Genomic DNA, 20,243 nt, shown 5'->3' with positions numbered 1-20,243 from the left:
TAACCATTGATGTGACCGTAGAAGATAACCATTGATGTGACCGTAGAAGGTAACCATTGATGTGACCGTAGAAGGTAACCATTGATGTGACCGTAGAAGGTAACCATTGATGTGACCGTAGAAGGTAACCATTGATGTGACCGTAGAAGATAACCATTGATGTGACCGTAGAAGGTAACCATTGATGTGACCGTAGAAGATAACCATTGATGTGACCGTAGAAGGTAACCATTGATGTGACCGTAGAAGGTAACCATTGATGTGACCGTAGAAGGTAACCATTGATGTGACCATAGAAGATAACCATTGATGTGACCGTAGAAGATAACCATTTAAGCACTGTGAGTCTTTTATCCCTCTTCTTGTTCCTATCTAAATGATAGAGAGGAACAAATGTACCCTGCAGCCCTCTTCAGTTCAAATGATATACTGCAACTTCACCACCAAGCTGTTCACTCCTGTCCTTAAGCACATATCTAGGATCAGCTTATCCTGTCCAGTCCCTAACCTTAACCACAAGGGAGACAAAAATAACAACTGACATTAGATCAGAGTCTAGGGGCAACGTCACCACACGGCCTCTTAGCATTCTCAGCCAGGAACATAGGTTTTAATGGTGACATTCATTTCAAACAAAGGGAATTAATTGGAAAGGGTATCACACAGCCACTCTCATCTCCTTCAGCAGTTTGCGTCATTCTTGCTTCAGGATGCATTTCAGATTCGCATAGACCACGAAGATAAACCCTCCCCCCCCAAAAAAAAAAATCATCCCAGGGCACATTTTTTCATTACTAATGAAAGAATAACAATATCGATGACAACAACAAAGTATCTTGAACGCAGCTCTTAATTGAAGTCTGTATCAACAGGGCCTCTTGGCAGTTGGTTTAATGGTGGTAGACTTCGTGCCCATTGAATACAGAGAACTCAAGCTAAAACAGCTGATTTAAGAAACCCTTGGAAGTGAATATGGCACATTTATCAAACAGAATAATCACATTTGAAAGCAGACATAAGGTTAACTTTACACTCACAGATTAATTTATTTAATAATATTACATTTAACCTTTTATTTATCTAGGCAAGTCAGTTAAGAACCAAATTATTATTTACAATGACGGCCTACACCGGCGAAATCCTAACGACGCTGGGCCAATTGTGCGCCGCCAAATGGGACTCCCAATCACGGGCCCGGTTGTGATGTAGCCTGGAATCAAACCAGGGTCTGTAGTGACGCCTCTAGCACTGAGATGCAGTGCCTTAGACCTTTGCACCACTCGGGAGCCCTACTGTTGATGACCTGATAAAATACTGCCCTGCTCTTGTTAACTCTGATCAGACCCACACCAGTTGTCCTGTGGTACACAAGTCCTCATTTAGCCTGCTTCCTTCAGCTCTGTACAAAAATACCTCTATTGTGAGGACTCTCCCTTAATGTTTCCTGCAGGGTGTCTGTTCGAGTCAGACACAGTAGAATCCACAGAGAGGTCTTGTAGTTTAGGAGAACACACAGGAAATAGGTGGTTCAATTTGATCTCTGCTTATAGGCATTCCGGTTTTTAAAGTCAGTTCCCTACTGAGCTGACATATGCAGAACAATCGTATTTATGGAAATGAAGGCTGTTCTGACAGGCATGTTTGTGGCTAGATATGTACCTGGGGCACACTTCCTCCTAGGTAGAACAGGATGCAGTGGTTCATCAAAACAGCTAAGTACAGCAGAGCAGACAGAGAGGTTGGGTTGGGCTGCTCTGAACACACAACTTGGAGAACGTTGCTAGATCATTTATTGATCTAACTAAACCTACTCAAATCTGTCTCATACTACACTAAGTTTGGCACCCTATTCCAGAACGACCCTGATTGTCTTTCTCAGTTATCAGATCCACAGGGGGGGAACCAGGTTGAAACCAGATGCTGCGAGGTGTGCCCGGATGCTGGGACGGACCACGTGAGTGAGGAAGGAACTGAACCAACCCGCCAGTCAGCAGCCAGGCCGCACCATCCGTAATGAAACCTAATTTACCATAATGACCTGCACGCTCAGAAAGCAGGTTAATCTCTAGCCTCTAGCTTGCTCACACACTAAGGAACAAGACCCATGTACGACTGCCTGTCTCTGCCTGACCACCTGGTTGAAAAACAGAGATCTGCTGCAGTGCATGAGTGATGACAGACAGAGAGGCTGGCTGCACTGGAGGTGATTACTGTACTCCGTGGAGACTGCAAAAAAATACATTCAAAAATGTCACAAACGCACCACACAATTTTACAAAAGCACACAGTCATTTTTTGGGAACACACACAACAACACACACAACACTCAGGAGAACATAGGCACTCACCACAAACACACAGAACACTCAGGAGAACATAGGCACTCACCACAAACACACACAACACTCAGGAGAACATAGGCACTCACCACAAACACACACAACACTCAGGAGAACATAGGCACTCACCACAAACACACAGAACACTCAGGAGAACATAGGCACTCACCACAAACACACACAACACTCAGGAGAACATAGGCACTCACCACAAACACACAGAACACTCAGGAGAACATAGGCACTCACCACAAACACACACAACACTCAGGAGAACATAGGCACTCACCACAAACACACACAACACTCAGGAGAACATAGGCACTCACCACAAACACACACAACACTCAGGAGAACATAGGCACTCACCACAAACACACAGAACACTCAGGAGAACATAGGCACTCACCACAAACACACACAACACTCAGGAGAACATAGGCACTCACCACAAACACACAGAACACTCAGGAGAACATAGGCACTCACCACAAACACACACAACACTCAGGAGAACATAGGCACTCACCACAAACACACAGAACACTCAGGAGAACATAGGCACTCACCACAAACACACACATTACATTTGAATCATTTAGCAGACACTCTTACCCAGAGCGACTTACCCCAGTGTGAGTACATACATTTTGGTACTAATGTCATAATACCCTTAATACAGGTCCCTGTATACCCAAATCTTTATAATGAGCAGTTACTAAACGTCTTGTAATTCTATGAAAACACAGGATCAAAATGGGCCACATGATAGAGCAGATCTGTCTTTAAGGTTCCTACCTGCTGTGTGGCCTAGTAAATAAAACACAAAATACATGTGTTCATATGGAGAAACACTCTGAATGGTAAAACTGACCAGAGAACAGAGGAGTTTAATGACAGTGTAGAGTATACAGTAGAGAGACGGAAGCATGTGTCCGCGTGCGCACGCACACACACAAGAGAGGCTAAAGAGAGTACATAGAGATTGTAATGTAAAGCTAGCAGCATCTCCGGATTACCCTCAGAGCTGATAATCCTGTGTGTCCTTGGAGCCCTGTGCAGCCCTCTCAATGACACTGAGCACACACACAGCACATTTACCCTCAGCCATAGACAACCAGATGCTATGACACACACACACACACACACACACACACACACACACACACACACACACACACACACACACACACACACACACACACACACACACACACACACACACACACACACACACACACACACACACACACACACACACTTACCCTCATTCGCTCTACCAGACACACAGACGCTCCAATAGACAGTAGCTGATGTAATGGGGATACAGTCCAGACAGTGATTGTATATTCCCATTACATCTGCGTTACTGTGGTCGTACATAGTACGTACACCTATAAATGAGAGACGGGCAACCACTGTCAGAACACAGATCCTTTCCTGCATGTAGGCTACTGCACTCTGCAGCACACGCAGCCAAGGACAGAATGAGAACACAGAACACAATATGGCGCTGTGTAAAAACTGGAACATTGTAATAAGGCTCAAAGACTAGGACTGAAATAGCTGCTGCTGAGCCGGTAGGTGTGGTATCATGGCAACTAGAGGCTCAGGTTTGATGTCACAGCAGATCACCATGGCAACCGGCCCAGATCGCCTGTCACAGCGTGAGGTCAGTGTTTCTATGGAAACACACCAGCTGAGCAGTAAGCTGCTGCACCCCCCCTTTTGCTCTGAGTGAGCGAATGAACAGGAAAGGGGACAGGAAGAGAGAGTGAAAGAGGGGGGATGGGGAGGGAGATAGAGAAAAGGGGAGGGAGAGAGCAGGAGAGGGAAAGGGAGTGAAAAAGGGGAGGGAGAGAGAGGGGGAGGGGATAGGGAGTCAAGAAGGGGAGGGAGAGAGAGTAAGAGAAAGATGCATATTCGGAACTGCCTGTAATAGTAGTCTACTCACAGGAACAGGCAGCCAGCAAACAGGCAGCCAGTGCACAGGAACAGGCAGCCAGCACACAGGCAGCCAACACACAGGCAGCCAGCACACAGGCAGCCAGCACACAGGCAGCCAGCACACAGGAACAGGCAGCCAGCGCACAGGAACAGGCAGCCAGCGCACAGGAACAGGCAGCCAGCGCACAGGAACAGGCAGCCAGCGCACAGGAACAGGCAGCCAGCGCACAGGAACAGGCAGCCAGTGCACAGGAACAGGCAGCCAGTGCACAGGAACAGGCAGCCAGTGCACAGGAACAGGCAGCCAGCACACAGGCAGTCAGCACACAGGCAGTCAGCACACAGGAACAGGCAGCCAGTGCACAGGAACAGGCAGCCAGTGCACAGGAACAGGCAGCCAGCGCACAGGAACAGGCAGCCAGCGCACAGGAACAGGCAGCCAGCGCACAGGAACAGGCAGCCAGCGCACAGGAACAGGCAGCCAGCACACAGGAACAGGCAGCCAGCACACAGGAACAGGCAGCCAGCACACAGGAACAGGTGCCGCCTGTGGTCAAAACTAACCCATTAAACAGAGAATTACCTCTAAACCACTCCTGCATGCAGTACGTCTACAAGCATCCTGGCAAACACACATGCAGAAACATAACCTTCATTGCACACAGACTGCACAACACATAATCATTCACGGCAGTGCACATTCACAGCAGCAGCATGTCTGTGTTATGACTTACAAACCTGCATTGTTAAATTATGTCATGGGATTGCATGAAGCCCGAAAATTATTACATTATAAGATTTGATCAAATAACGGCCATGGCTTCTCTGCAGTGTCCCTAGATTATATCAAGGTTTAAGGAGTTCCATAGCTTTGCAAGGGGCGCCATCAGGTGGGGAAAAGGTGGAACTACCTGGACACGTTGTAACTGCACCACGTCATAGAGCAAGGACTTGTCGTTGGAGAACGCACGGCTCTCGGCCTTGGTTTGTCCTGAGTCCGTACGAGAGTTGCAACTATGAGACAAGACTGAACTACCGATTGGAAAATTGGGGGAGGGAAAAAAAAGGGGTAAAAACAATAGAATTATTACCCACCCCTACTCTACAATGTTCAGTTAGTTTTAGCATGTTGAGCAAAAGCAGACACCCTTCCAAAAATACCACTTCCCATGTTTTCCTTACGATTTACGCAACTCATTGGTGCCCTTTAAAGAATGCAAATACAAATAAACTAATGGGAGAGCAGTACGTGATTACATCTTGCTGGGGGACAGTAGAATGGATTGTGTCATAACGGAGTACTTTATTAAAAATACCCCCCCCACCACTGATATAAGGTTAGTTTTGCATTCCCCCTAGTAGTAAAGATTAGAAATAGGGGAGGCCAGGGTAAGATGGTCCTAGATCTGTGCCTAAGGGAAACTTCTTATATACAACATAAAGTAAATATACTATAGATGACTTCTCTCCCTGTAGGGGCACATAACCACAACCAGATTAATAGTGATGTTATTTAGGCCACAGAGGAAGAACAGTGGGCCCAGATTCAGAGGCTGAGGTTATTTAGGCCACAGAGGAAGAACAGTGGGCCCAGATTCAGAGGCTGAGGTTATTTTGGCCACAGAGGAAGAACAGTGGGCCCAGATTCAGAGGCTGATGTTATTTAGGCCACAGAGGAAGAACAGTGGGCCCAGATTCAGAGGCTGATGTTATTTAGGCCACAGAGGAAGAACAGTGGGCCCAGATTCAGAGGCTGATGTTATTTAGGCCACAGAGGAAGCACAGTGGGCCCAGATTCAGAGGCTGAGGTTATTTTGGCCACAGAGGAAGAACAGTGGGCCCAGATTCAGAGGCTGATGTTATTTAGGCCACAGAGGAAGAACAGTGGGCCCAGATTCAGAGGCTGATGTTATTTAGGCCACAGAGGAAGAACAGTGGGCCCAGATTCAGAGGCTGATGTTATTTAGGCCACAGAGGAACAACAGTGGGCCCAGATTCAGAGGCTGATGTTATTTAGGCCACAGAGGAAGAACAGTGGGCCCAGATTCAGAAGCTGATGTTATTTAGGCCACAGAGGAAGAACAGTGGGCCCAGATTCAGAGGCTGATGTTATTTAGGCCACAGAGGAAGAACAGTGGGCCCAGATTCAGAGGCTGAGGTTATTTAGGCCACAGAGGAAGAACAGTGGGCCCAGATTCAGAGGCTGCTGTTATTTAGGCCACAGAGGAAGAACAGTGGGCCCAGATTCAGAGGCTGCTGTTATTTAGGCCACAGAGGAAGAACAGTGGGCCCAGATTCAGAGGCTGATGTTATTTAGGCCAGAGAGGAAGAACAGTGGGTCCAGATTCAGAGCCTGATGTTATTTAGGCCACAGAGGAAGAACAGTGGGCCCAGATTCAGAGGCTGATGTTATTTAGGCCACAGAGGAAGAACAGTGGGCCCAGATTCAGAAGCTGATGTTATTTAGGCCACAGAGGAAGAACAGTGGGCCCAGATTCAGAGGCTGATGTTATTTAGGCCACAGAGGAAGAACAGTGGGCCCAGATTCAGAGGCTGAGATTATTTTGGCCACAGAGGAAGAACAGTGGGCCCAGATTCAGAGGCTGATGTTATTTAGGCCACAGAGGAAGAACAACAGTGGGCCCAGATTCAGAGGCTGATGTTATTTAGGCCACAGAGGAAGAACAGTGGGCCCAGATTCAGAGGCTGATGTTATTTAGGCCACAGAGGAAGAACAGTGGGCCCAGATTCAGAGGCTGCTGTTATTTAGGCCACAGAGGAAGAACAGTGGGCCCAGATTCAGGGGCTGATGTTATTTAGGCCACAGAAGAACAACAGTGGGCCCAGATTCAGAGGCTGATGTTATTTAGGCCACAGAGGAAGAACAGTGGGCCCAGATTCAGAAGCTGATGTTATCGGGTAGAGATGGAGGGGAAAAAAACGACAATAAACTTGAAATTGTGCTCAGGTGCATTATGTTTCCATTGATCATCCTTAAAATGTTTCTACAACTTGGAGTCCACCTGTGGTAAATTCAATTGATTGGACATGTTTTGGAAAGGCACACACCTGTCCATATAAAGGTCCCACAGTTGACAGTGGATGCCAGAGCAAAAACCAAGCCATGAGTTCGAAGGAATTGTCCGTAGAGCTCCGAGACAGGATTGTGTCGAGGCACAGATCTAGGGAAGGATACCAAAACATTTTTGCAGCATTGAAGGTCCCTAAGAACACAGTGGCCTCCATCATTCTTAAATGGAAGACGTTTGGAACCACCAATACTCTTCCTAGCGGTGGCTGCCCACTCAAACTGAGCAATCAGGGGAGAAGGGCCTTGGTCAGGGAGGTGACCAAGAACTCGATGGTCACTCTGACAGAGCTCCAGAGTTCCTCTGTGGAGATGGGAGAACTGTCCAGACAGAAGCCACTCCTCAATAAAAGGCACATGACAGCCTGCTTGAAGTTTGCCAAAAGGCACCTAAAGGACTCTCAGACCATGAGAAACAAGATTCTCTGGTCTGATGAAACCAAGATTGAACTTTTTGGCCTGAATGCCAAGCGTCACGTCTGGAAGAAAGAGGGCACGGGTCATCATCTGCCCAATATCATTCCTACGGTGAAGCATGGTGGTGGCAGCATCATGCTGTGGGGATGTTTTTTAGCGGTAGGGACTGGGAGACTAGTCAGGATCGAGGGAAAGATTAACGGAGCAAAGTACTGAGAGATCCTTGATGAAAACCTGTTCCAGAGCGCTCAGGACCTCAGACTGGAGCAAAGGTTCACCTTCCAACAGGACAACAACTCTAATCACACAGCCAAGAGGGCTTTGTGACAAGTCTCTGAATGTCCTTGAGAGGCTCAGCCAGAGCCCGGACTTGAACCTGATCAAACATCTCTGGAGAGACCTGAAAGTAGCTGAGCAGCAAAGCTCCCCATCCAACCAGACATAGCTTGAGATGATCTGCAGAGAAGAATCTGAGAAACTCCCCAAATACAGGTGTGCCAAGTTTGTAGAGTCATACCAAAGAAGCCTCGAGGCTGTAATCGCTGCCAAAGGTGCTTCAACAAAGTACTGTGTAAAGGGTCTGAATACTTATGTGATCAGTTTCACTGCTTCTCCACTGGGATTCTCTGCCTCAAACCCTTTTACAGGGGCTGAGTCACTGGCTTACTGGTGCTCTTCCATGCCGTACCTAGGAGGGGTGCGTCACTTGAGTGGGTTGAGTCACTGACGTGATCTTCCTGTCCAGGTTGGTGCCCCCCCTTGGGTTCGTGCCGTGGGGGAGATCTTCGTGGGCTATACTCAGCCTTGTCTCAGGATAGTAAGTTGGTGATTGAAGTTATCCCTCTAGTGGTGTTGGGGCTGTGCTTTGGCAATGGGGGTTGGGTTATATCTTGCCTGTTTGGCCCTGTCCGGGGGTATCGTCGAACAGGGCCAGAATGTGTCCCGACCCCTCCCGTCTCAGCCTCCAGTAGTTATGCTGCAGTAGTTTGTGTTGGGGGGCTAGGGTCAGTCTGTTATATCTGGACTATTTCTCCTGTCTAATCCGCTGTCCTGTGTGAATTTAAGTATGCTCTCTCTAATTTTCTTTCTCTCGGAGGACCTGAGCCCGAGGACCATGCCTCAGGACTACCTGGCCTGATGACTCCTCGCTGACCCCAGTCCACCTGGTCGTGCTGCTGCTCCAGTTTCAACTGTTCTGCCTGCGGCTATGGGACCCTGACCTGTTCACAGGACGTGCCACCTGTCCCAGACCTGCTGTTTTCAACTCTCTAGAGATAGCATGAGCGGTAGAGATACTCTGAATGATGAGCTATGAAAAGCCAACTGACATTTTACTCCTGAGGTGCTGACCTGTTGCACCCTCTACAACCACTGTGATTATTATTATTTGACACTGCTGGTCATCTATGAACATTTGAGCATCTTGTCCATGTTCTGTTATCTCCACCCAGCACAGCCAGAAGAGAACTGGCCACCCCTCATAGCTTGGTTCCTCTCTAGGTTTCTTCCTAGGTTCCAGCCTTTCTCAGGAGTTTTTCCTAGCCACTGTGCTTCTAAACCTGGATTGTTTGGTGTCTTAGGCTGGGTTTCTGTACAGCACTTTGTGACATCAGCTGATGTAAGAAGGGCTTTATAAATTTGAGTTTGTCTAAATATGTTTATTTTTCATTATGGGGTGTTGTGTAGACTGAAGTGGAAAAAAACAATTTAATCAATTTTAGAGTAAGGCTGTAATGTACCAAAATGTGGCTAAAGTGAAGGGGTGTGAATATTTTCCTAATACCATGTATATCCCATCTCAAAAAAAAATGGTGCACCAGTTGGCTGAACATGGACCAGAACTCCAGGATTTTTCCTTCAGTTTGTTCTCCATCTTTTTAAATAGGAAGCCAATTCGGTTTCAGCACTTATTTCCATGACTAAACTAATTTTCTCATGGCTCTCTTGTCCCTCTGCAGCAGACATAGAGTAAGAAATAGGTTTGGAACACCGAATCACAATAAATAAATAAAAATCCCAGGTTTGAATAACAATACATATCTTACCGTGAGGTCCCCACCCCTACTATATGGCCCACATTCAGAGACTGATGTCATACAGGCCAGAGGCAGAAAGCAAAAACTATTTAAGCGGGACAAAATTTGTCTATATGTAGGCTACTTGTGCATTTGGAACGTTCGTGGTTCCATTTTGAAAATGTTCCTTCTTGTTTATGCCCAATGAACACAGCCCAGGATTAAACATAAGTGCATTTGTTAGTCAACAAGTATTTATATGTTCGATTCCCCTCCCTAGGGGAGGATACGGCAACAACACATTCAATCCATTAAAGGAAAGTCATGTAGCGGCTTTAACCCCACTGCAGAAGTACAGCTAAAGATCTCCCTAGTACAATAACAGGCTGTACTGTTATCCAATACGTCTGTTTCAGTCATGGGATCATTTCGTTTCTCAGAAAACCTGAATGTGGAGAATAGCAAGCAATTTTGCAATAGTACTTACATAATGTGTGTTTTTTCCAAAACAAACATGCACTTGCACACACACACGAACATGTAAAAAGATCTTGAAATAAAACATATACTGTGCAGTCCCTGTTTATTTTTAGTCACGTCAACAGTGAACAATGTAATAACACTTAGAAGGGCAAAGCCTTTCTGTCAGCTCCAAACTAGTGGATGGAATCATTTTGGCAGACCCTTGATCGCCACGAGGAGTAGTACTGTCCAACAGCAGAGGTGTATCAGATAATATGGTCGTCATTTAACACAATGAGAGAGGGCAGCTAGTCCCAGCAGTAGTTTCATAGAAAAGAGAGGACTTAGGTCATTAGTACACATCTGATGCACCAAGGCTGAGTTTAGAACAGCAGCCCAATTCAGATATTTTGTCTACCAATTGGTCTTTTGACCAATCACACCAGATTATTTTCAGAGCTGATCTGATTAATCAAAAGACCAATTAGTAAAAAATAAAAATAGATCAGAATTGGGCTGCCTGTCTAAACGCAGCCCAAGAGCCTAGTCCTGCTGTTCTCAACAACACATGTACATAAACACATCTAGGGCTAGACAGAACAAGTAGGATTCCTAAAGCATCATCTATAGAGCTTATTGTTAACAAAGCAGCTGATTATGTTGTTATAGGCTAGTGCCATTTGGTTTGATTCCACAAAACACTATTGATTCCAAATCCCATTATGATATCATCCTTGCAGGTTCCATCTGCACCTAGCCATGTCAGATATACACCACTAGTCCCATAGGTTGACTGTACAGAGCCAGCCAAAGCTTTAGAGTGTTCTTCAGCGAGATGGTAAACCACTTGGATACAATCAGATTAATAGGCAGGTGGACAGACAGGTCTTAGCAGTAGATGTAGCCTCAGACAGGTGGAATGCTAGAGGCTTTCTCAAAAGCCTACTTCTTTCCCAGTGATAGACTGAAACGGAAGCAGAGAGGGGGATGCACGTGTTAATGATACATACATACATACTATTCTTTATATTCCTTCTCTAAAACCAAAGAGGATTCACAATAAGGCAATCATAAGGGGAACACATAACAGCAATTTTTTTTTTTTTTAAGATTTGGTTAAAATGTTATTTAAAAGTGCTCTAAAAAGTGTTGGATGACACAAAATGGTGACGTGAGATTTAGTCATGAGCAAGAAAAAGAAAATCAGTATTTTTCAGCATTTCTTCAAGGCTTTGACAAGACACTAACTTCAGTAAACATGTCAACACACATGATGGACAGGGTTGAAGACATGTTTCTGAATATATCTCATTACGTTTGTCTTGCCATTATTGTCAACTGTATAATATACAACATGTATATGAGTTATGAATGACAGGCGTTTCTGCACCAGGCGGTGTCTCTGTTTCTGCACCAGGCGGTGTCTCTGTTTCTGCACCAGGCGGTGTCTCTGTTTCTGCACCAGGCGGTGTCTCTGTTTCTGTGAACAGCTACACATGGACACTAAAGATCCTTGGCAGCATTAAGATAAGAGGAGAATTATTTCAGTGTGGCACAGACAGTCTGGTCAGAGTCATTCTCATTCCAGTGACCAGGCAAAGCAGTGAGATGGAGAGCAAAGACCAGGGTCGTGTTCAATTAGCGGACACCGTAACAAAACATGTTCATGTTTTGTAAGGAAAACAGCGTTTGTTGGATAGCCCTTCCCTGTTTTCAGCCTGTCTTCCATTTTCGTGCCTAATGAACACTCCTGGTGGTCATAGGTCAAAGCTGTGAAAATGACACGACATGCACACTGGAGGGAATGTGAGAAGAGCATTCATAACTATCATGGTTTTGCTAAAAATCATGTTCTCTTTGAGCTAGTATAGAGCCACTTCACAAAACAATCCAGAGCATCTTTAGGGAATTTCTACATTTCCCACAGGTAACGTGATAGAGAAGGAATGTATTTTTCCCCAATATTGCCATCGATTTTCCCCAGCACCTGTAATGCACTACACAGTGTGCAAAAGTGTGGATGTGAACACTCATGTCAGAGCTAACCCTGCTTGAGGAAACTAAAACAAACCATCTGGGTAGTGTTGAGCCATGCAAGAAAGGACAGAGCCAGGCGAGGACATGATGTTGTGGAAGTGAAGCTAAGAGAGACTGAAGCTAAGACAAACATACTTGTTAAAAGAGTCGTCTTGAAGGTTGAGGACCAGGTTGTCGGCGGAAAGGTACACCTTGTTCTGGGACGTTGCCACCTGAGACAACATAACAGACAAAACACCCAGGTGAAAACACAGCATCACAGAGCTAGTCTTGTAGCAGCTCAGTATGAGGGTAAACAACCCTCCTTCAGTCCTATTGGCTCAGAAAATAATGGAAGATACCGATATAACCAGCTAACTGCACTGTGGGTTACCATAGCAATGAGAACCAAACAGCCACAACAAGAACAGGCTGCTAAAATGAATGACCCCATTCTGACTGGAACAATAAGATCAAAAGTCGAGTACCGATATCCTCCTAAATGAATTAATAAAGTAGTTATGAGGACATAACGCCATTGCTCTCCAATTCCTTTATACAGGAACAAGGACATGATTACAACTCACCGTCTTAGCTATGGCCTGGGCAGCTCTGATTCGTCGAAGCTTCAGGTATCCAGGATTCTTTGTCACTGCTTGCCCCAACTACAACACAAACACATAAGAGCCATAATGAAGAATACTTAATGAAATTCACATATGTCAGAAGTATTACAATGTCAATTTAGTTTTAATCCGTCTGTCTGCATATTTCAAGACATGGCATATGAAGGTGCAGTGAGATACCCGATGGATTGGACGATACTTTTCTCGTCAATAATCTTGGGAAAACGTGTACTTAAGTGGAAATCAACCAATCCTCCATCGTTAACACAACGGAAAGGTCACATGCTTTATTATCTAAATGTTGAAAGTTTGTGGGCGACGGAGAGAAACAAAATGGTGCAGTTTGAGGTCATGTGGCGGAGAGTGATACAGGAGGTGGGTCTGGGCAGGGTGTGAGCAGGTGGGTCTGGGCAGGGGTGATGTAGTTGATGGAAGGGGGTGTGGGCAGGTGGGTCTGGGCAGGGGTGATGTAGTTGATGAGGGGGGGGGTGAGCAGGTGGGTCTGGGCAGGGTGTGAGCAGGTGGGTCTGGGCAGGGGTGATGTAGTTGATGGGGGTGGTGAGCAGGTGGGTCTGGGCAGGCTGTGAGCAGGTGGGTCTGGGCAGGCTGTGAGCAGGTGGGTCTGGGCAGGCTGTGAGCAGGTGGGTCTGGGCAGGGGTGATGTAGTTGATGGAAGGGGGTGTGAGCAGGTGGGTCTGGGCAGGCTGTGAGCAGGTGGGTCTGGGCAGGCTGTGAGCAGGTGGGTCTGGGCAGGCTGTGAGAGCAGGTGGGTCTGGGCAGGGGTGATGTAGTTGATGGAAGGGGGTGTGAGCAGGTGGGTCTGGGCAGGCTGTGAGCAGGTGGGTCTGGGCAGGCTGTGAGCAGGTGGGTCTGGGCAGGCTGTGAGCAGGTGGGTCTGGGCAGGCTGTGAGCAGGTGGGTCTGGGCAGGCTGTGAGCAGGTGGGTCTGGGCAGGGGTGATGTAGTTGATGGAAGGGGGTGTGAGCAGGTGGGTCTGGGCAGGCTGTGAGAGCAGGTGGGTCTGGGCAGGCTGTGAGAGCAGGTGGGTCTGGGCAGGCTGTGAGAGCAGGTGGGTCTGGGCAGGCTGTGAGAGCAGGTGGGTCTGGGCAGGCTGTGAGAGCAGGTGGGTCTGGGCAGGCTGTGAGAGCAGGTGGGTCTGGGCAGGCTGTGAGAGCAGGTGGGTCTGGGCAGGCTGTGAGAGCAGGTGGGTCTGGGCAGGCTGTGAGAGCAGGTGGGTCTGGGCAGGCTGTGAGAGCAGGTGGGTCTGGGCAGGCTGTGAGAGCAGGTGGGTCTGGGCAGGCTGTGAGAGCAGGTGGGTCTGGGCAGGCTGTGAGAGCAGGTGGGTCTGGGCAGGCTGTGAGAGCAGGTGGGTCTGGGCAGGGTGTGAGCAGGTGGGTCTGGGCAGGGGTGATGTAGTTGATGGGGGGGTGAGCAGGTGGGTCTGGGCAGGGTGTGAGCAGGTGGGTCTGGGCAGGGTGTGAGCAGGTGGGTCTGGGCAGGGTGTGAGCAGGTGGGTCTGGGCAGGGTGTGAGCAGGTGGGTCTGGGCAGGGTGTGAGCAGGTGGGTCTGGGCAGGGTGTGAGCAGGTGGGTCTGGGCAGGGTGTGAGCAGGTGGGTCTGGGCAGGGTGTGAGCAGGTGGGTCTGGGCAGGGTGTGATGTAGTTGATGGAAGGGGGTGTGAGCAGGTGGGTCTGGGCAATACGTTAAGAGTCAATAAAAAAACAATTTTAGACCAGAATAATCCGGTTTTGAAGTCATGTGAGGAGGAGGGCGCAGATTGTCTAGAGAGGTTGTGGTGAAGTTAATGTGTTACCATCTTGGCAGGTTGTGGTGAAGTTAATGTGTTACCATCTTGGCAGGTTGTGGTGAAGTTAATGTGTTACCATCTTGGCAGGTTGTGGTGAAGTTAATGTGTTACCATCTTGGCAGGTTGTGGTGAAGTTAATGTGTTACCATCTTGGCAGGTTGTGGTGAAGTTAATGTGTTACCATCTTGGCAGGTTGTGGTGAAGTTAATGTGTTACCATCTTGGCAGGTTGTGGTGAAGTTAATGTGTTACCATCTTGGCAGGTTGTGGTGAAGTTAATGTGTTACCATCTTGGCAGGTTGTGGTGAAGTTAATGTGTTACCATCTTGGCAGGTTGTGGTGAAGTTAATGTGTTACCATCTTGGCAGCCTCTGCCTCTCCCTCCGCCTGAATAATCTTGTGTCTCTGGTCCTGTTTGGCTTTCTCCACGTAGAACTGGGCTCTCTGGGCCTCCTGTTGGGCTGGAAAGACACACAGGCTGTTTCAACCCAATGCATGTTCTCACACACACGTTAGCGTACTGAGAACCCCCCCACACATATGCAGACAACCTAACACATACAAGTACGCATCCACACACACACACACACACACACACACACACACACACACACACACACACACACACACACATGGGTACGTACCAACTTGTTTGGCCTCTACGGCAGCAGTGTACTCCCTGCTGAAGCTCAGCTCTGTGATGGCCACATCGTCCAGGATGATGTTGAAGTCTTTGGCTCTCTCAAACAGCTCCCGGCGAATTAACAAGGACACCTACAGTAGAGCCAGGAACACGGCAGACTCATAAAACACCTTCAGGGAAAAGGCTGAACATATGCAGGAGTTCACGTGTCAATCTAATGTATGACCATTTTTTAAGCAGAGACCGGCAAAGTACACAACCTTGGTCCCATATAATCCATCACTTCTGTGTGGTAGTTCCTGTGCTCTCTGAGATGAACTGTAGGCTACCTTACCTGTGCTCTCTGAGATGAACTGTAGGCTACCTTACCTGTGCTCTCTGAGATGAGCTGTAGGCTACCTGTGTGAGAGTCCCTGTGCTCTCTGAGATGAACTGTAGCCTACCTGTGTGGCAGTTCCTGTGCTCTCTGAGATGAACTGTAGGCTACCTTACCTGTGCTCTCTGAGATGAGCTGTAGGCTACCTGTGTGAGAGTCCCTGTGCTCTCTGAGATGAACTGTAGCCTACCTGTGTGGCAGTTCCTGTGCTCTCTGAGATGAACTGTAGGCTACCTGTGTGGGAGTCCCTGTGCCGTACCTGTGCTCTCTGAGTAATGAGCTGTGAGGCATTGAACTTGGCCACCACGCTCTTTAGCACCTCGTTGACGATGGAGGGTAGTACTCTCTCGTCATAGTCTTTCCCCAGCTGCTGGTACATGGCAGGCAGGTTGGCGGCCACGGGACGAGACAGCACACGCAGACCAATGTTTATCATCTGCAGATCTACACAAGGGAAACAGAGACAGGGAAACAGAGACAGGGAGACAGGGAAACAGAGACAGGGAAACAGAGACAGGGAAACAGAGAAACAGAGACAGGGAAACAGAGAAACAGAGACAGGGAAACAGAGACAGGGAAACAGAGACAGGGAAACAGAGACAGAGACAGGGAAACAGAGACAGGGAAACAGAGACAGGGAAACAGAGACAGAGACAGGGAAACAGAGACAGGGAAACAGAGACAGAGACAGGGAAACAGAGGCAGAGACAGGGAAACAGAGGCAGAGACAGGGAAACAGAGGCAGAGACAGGGAAACAGAGACAGGGAAACAGAGACAGGGAAACAGAGACAGGGAAACAGAGACAGGGAAACAGAGACAGGGAAACAGAGACAGGGAAACAGAGACAGGGAAACAGAGACAGAGACAGGGAAACAGAGACAGAGACAGGGAAACAGAGACAGACAGGGAAACAGAGACAGGGAAACAGAGAAACAGAGACAGGGAAACAGAGACAGAGACAGGGAAACAGAGACAGGGAAACAGAGACAGAGACAGGGAAACAGAGACAGGGAAACAGAGACAGAGACAGGGAAACAGAGACAGAGAAACAGAGACAGGGAAACAGAGAAACAGAGACAGGGAAACAGAGACAGGGAAACAGAGACAGGGAAACAGAGAAACAGAGACAGGGAAACAGAGACAGGGAAACAGAGAAACAGAGACAGGGAAACAGAGACAGGGAAACAGAGAAACAGAGACAGGGAAACAGAGACAGGGAAACAGAGAAACAGAGACAGGGAAACAGAGACAGGGCTGTATCACAACAGGCACAGCGTCGTCCGGGTTTGGCCGGGGTAGGCCGTCATTGGAAATAAGAATTTGTTCTTAACTGACTTGCCTATTTAAATAAAAGGTTCAAAAAAAGACATCACATCTTTACTGATCTGCTGGACAAAATGTATTGGTCTACATGTGTCCATCCCTCCATTTCTGCCATCATGTACCTTTACTTCCAGTTAGTGAAGCGATCTTCCTGGGCCTGGCTCTGATGTCATAGATGATTGGGTACTGGATCCATGGTAACCTGAAGAACAACAAAAACTGTTCACTTACAATATGGTCCTGTTAAGGCAAGGGCTGACTTCAAGGTGTTACTGCTAACCTACAAAGCATTACATGAGCTTGCTCCTACTCATCTTTCCGATTTGGTCCTCCCGTACATACCTACACGTACGCTACGGTCACAAGACGCAGGCCTCCTTACTGTCCCTAGAATTTCTAAGCAAACAGCTGGAGGCAGGGCTTTCTCCTATAGAGCTCCATTTTTATGGAATGGTCTGCCTATCCATGTGAGAGACGAAGACTCGGTCTCAACCTTTAAGTCTTTACTGAAGACTTATCTCTTCAGTAGGTCCTATGATTGAGTGTAGTCTGGCCCAGGAGTGTGAAGGTGAACGGAAAGGCACTGGAGCAACGAACCGCCCTTGCTGTCTCTGCCTGGCCGGTTCCCCTCTCTCCACTGGGATTCTCTGCGTCTAACCCTATTACAGGGGCTGAATCACTGGCTTACTGGTGCTCTTCCATGCTGTCCCTAGGAGGGGTGCATCACTTGAGTGGGTTGAGTCACTGACGTGGTCTTCCTGTCTGGGTTGGCGTCCACCCTTGGATTGTGCCGTGGCGGAGATTTATGGGCTATACTCAGCCTTGTCTCAGGATGGTAAGTTGGTGGTTGAAGGTATCCCTCTAGTGGTGTGGGGGCTGTGCTTTGGCAAAGTGGGTGGGTTTATATCCTGCCTGTTTGGCCCTGTCCGGGGGTATCGTTGGATTGGGCCAGTGTCTCCTGACCCCTCCTGTCTCAGCCTCCAGTATTTATGCTGCAGTAGTTTGTGTCGGGGGGCTAGGGTCAGTCTGTTATATCTGGAGTATTCCTCCTGTCTTATCCGCTGTCCTGTGTGAATTGAAGTATGCTCTCTCTCGGAGAACCTGAGCCCGAGGACCATGCCTCAGGACTACCTGGCATGATGACTCCTTGCTGTCCCCAGTCCACCTGGCCGTGCTGCTGCTCTAGTTTCAACTGTCCTGCCTGCAGCTATGGAACCCTGACCTGTTCACCGGATGTGTTACCTGTCCCAGTCCTGCTGTTTTCAACTCTCTAGAGACAGCAGGAGCGGTAGAGATATTCTGAATGATCGGCTATGAAAAGCCAACTGATACTTACTCCTGAGGTGCTGACCTGTTGCACCCTCTACAACCACTGTGATTATTATTATTTGACCATGCGGGTCATTTATGAACATCTTGGCCATGCTCTGTTATAATCTCCACCCGGCACAGCCAGAAGAGGACTGGCCACCCCTCATAGCCTGGTTCCGCTCTAGGTTTCTTCCTAGGGAGTTTTTCCCTAGCCACTGTGCTTCTACACCTGCATTGCTTGCTGTTTGGGATTTTAGGCTGGGTTTCTGTACAGCACTTTGAGATATCAGCTGATGTAAGAAGGGCTATATAAATAAATGTGATTTTGATTTGATGTGAATTTAGTTTTGTTTCAAGTTGGAGCCTACCGAACATGACGACCCTGGCTTTATGATAAACCCCCGAGACAGAGTCCAGCGTACCTGAAGTGCAGTCCCTCAGCCAGCACTGTGTCCATCTGCATCCCCCCAATTCTGTTGAAGATGATCGCTCTCTGACCTCCATCCACTGGGAACAAATCATTTCACACAACATTAGAGGGGTGCACTCATGATTGTGATAAGTGTTACCCATTCCACTGCCAGAGGTTAAGCCTACCTGTGAATGTAGCCTCTTTGACACCATAGGCCAGAGCTCCAGCACCAATGAGCAGCTTGATACCTATCCCTGCTCCCTTGCCCCCCGCGCCAGACATACGACCGGCCAGGTCCCGCAGATGTGTCAGGAAGCGCTGGGAAGACAGAACAAGGACGTGATGTTAGGTATCTGACAGAGAGCCTTTCTCCACAATTACTACATGGCTTCCTCCACAGTTGTTCATTTATTAGGCCAGTAATACATTGGGCGATTTGGAGGGCTTCTTGTTATGGTCCAGCTAGTTAACACCACTCCCCCATCTGGTGGTCTTGAGGGGTACTTGTGTCCAGGACAATGCCTGCCATTCATATTCACCTCGAATATTCTTGACCATTTATAACAGAACTGGATTGTGCAGGTCAATGAGTAATGAATGTGCATGTAAACTAGTCACGTTTACGTTTAAGCAGCACTTAAATCCACGTAGAAACGGGTAGGCAAATTATCTGTATGTGTGATGACATTGAATGAATGACTTGGAATGGGTTGGTTCTGCTAACTAGTTATATTTTGCTAACTGCCTGTTAGGCTCGTCTGTTAATCCAAATACCAATATTTGCCCATACTTCAGAAAGAACTAACTAGCAAATATTATCAAAGACATTTAAGTTAGCTAGCTAATTAGCATCTGATGCATGAGAACTGGCCTGTTTCTAGCTTTTTAGCTAAAATTGGCATTGGCAAACCTTAGCTTCTATATGGAATTAAAAAAAATACTTGCTCTATTTGATAGCTAGTTGTCAAGCATTGCAGAGGATATGAGTCTTAACTAGCACAGGTTAGCTAATAACTAACGTTAGTTATGGTTAACTGGCTAGCTACGCTGGTAGTTCTCTCTCTCCTCTCAAGCATAGCCTGTAAGTCATAATATATAACACACGTGTCTGAAATACAAACAGCGTCTACAAGCTGACACTATAACAAGTATTTCTTCCCTATGTCTATAGTAAGTATGGTTGGTAGTTATTTTAAATACTCACGTTGGGCTCTTTATTCGCCATGCTTGCAGTGCAGTCGATATCCAAGGTCGTCACAGACAACTTTCCTCATTCAGGCGAAAGGCTTTCTGGGACTTGAAGTTCACTGCAGCTAAAATTACATAGCTGATCTGTGGTGGGCTAGGCTAGTCTGTATTTTAGGAAACTAGCTTGCATTCAATGGAGTACAATCAAAGTTAACTGCCCACGGGTTTATTGAAGTGTTGAGTAGCTTAGTCAAAATATGCATGAATGTTTAGTT

General features: G+C 47.4%; 1 protein-coding gene across 1 annotated transcript; it reads right to left on the bottom strand.

Moving 5' to 3' along the window:
• Positions 1 to 10,372: 10,372 nt before the first annotated feature.
• Positions 10,373 to 20,207, bottom strand: LOC106560578 (prohibitin-2). The gene is made up of 10 exons (XM_045687904.1): positions 19,985 to 20,207; positions 18,966 to 19,098; positions 18,791 to 18,875; positions 17,180 to 17,259; positions 15,993 to 16,177; positions 15,359 to 15,488; positions 15,072 to 15,175; positions 12,872 to 12,949; positions 12,441 to 12,517; positions 10,373 to 11,232 (listed from the first exon to the last, which is right to left on the bottom strand). The coding sequence occupies exons 1-10, from the start codon at positions 20,003 to 20,005 to the stop codon at positions 11,211 to 11,213; spliced, it is 915 nt and encodes a 304-aa protein (XP_045543860.1). The 5' UTR covers positions 20,006 to 20,207; the 3' UTR covers positions 10,373 to 11,210.
• Between the last annotated feature and the right edge of the window lie 36 nt (positions 20,208 to 20,243).

Source organism: Salmo salar, chromosome ssa10, assembly GCF_905237065.1.
Source record: "Salmo salar chromosome ssa10, Ssal_v3.1, whole genome shotgun sequence".
NCBI lineage: Eukaryota > Metazoa > Chordata > Actinopteri > Salmoniformes > Salmonidae > Salmo > Salmo salar.
This window is presented reverse-complemented; position numbering and strand designations above follow the sequence as displayed.

Coding starts and splice junctions, on each gene's coding strand:
- LOC106560578 (XM_045687904.1), bottom strand. CDS start 20,005: ATGGCGAATAAAGAGCCCAAC. Junction 17,260..18,790: donor GCTGAGGGACTGCACTTCAG/GTACGCTGGACT, acceptor GTTGTTCTTCAG/GTTACCATGGATCCAGTACC. Junction 12,518..12,871: donor CCCAGGCCATAGCTAAGACG/GTGAGTTGTAAT, acceptor ATGTTGTCTCAG/GTGGCAACGTCCCAGAACAA.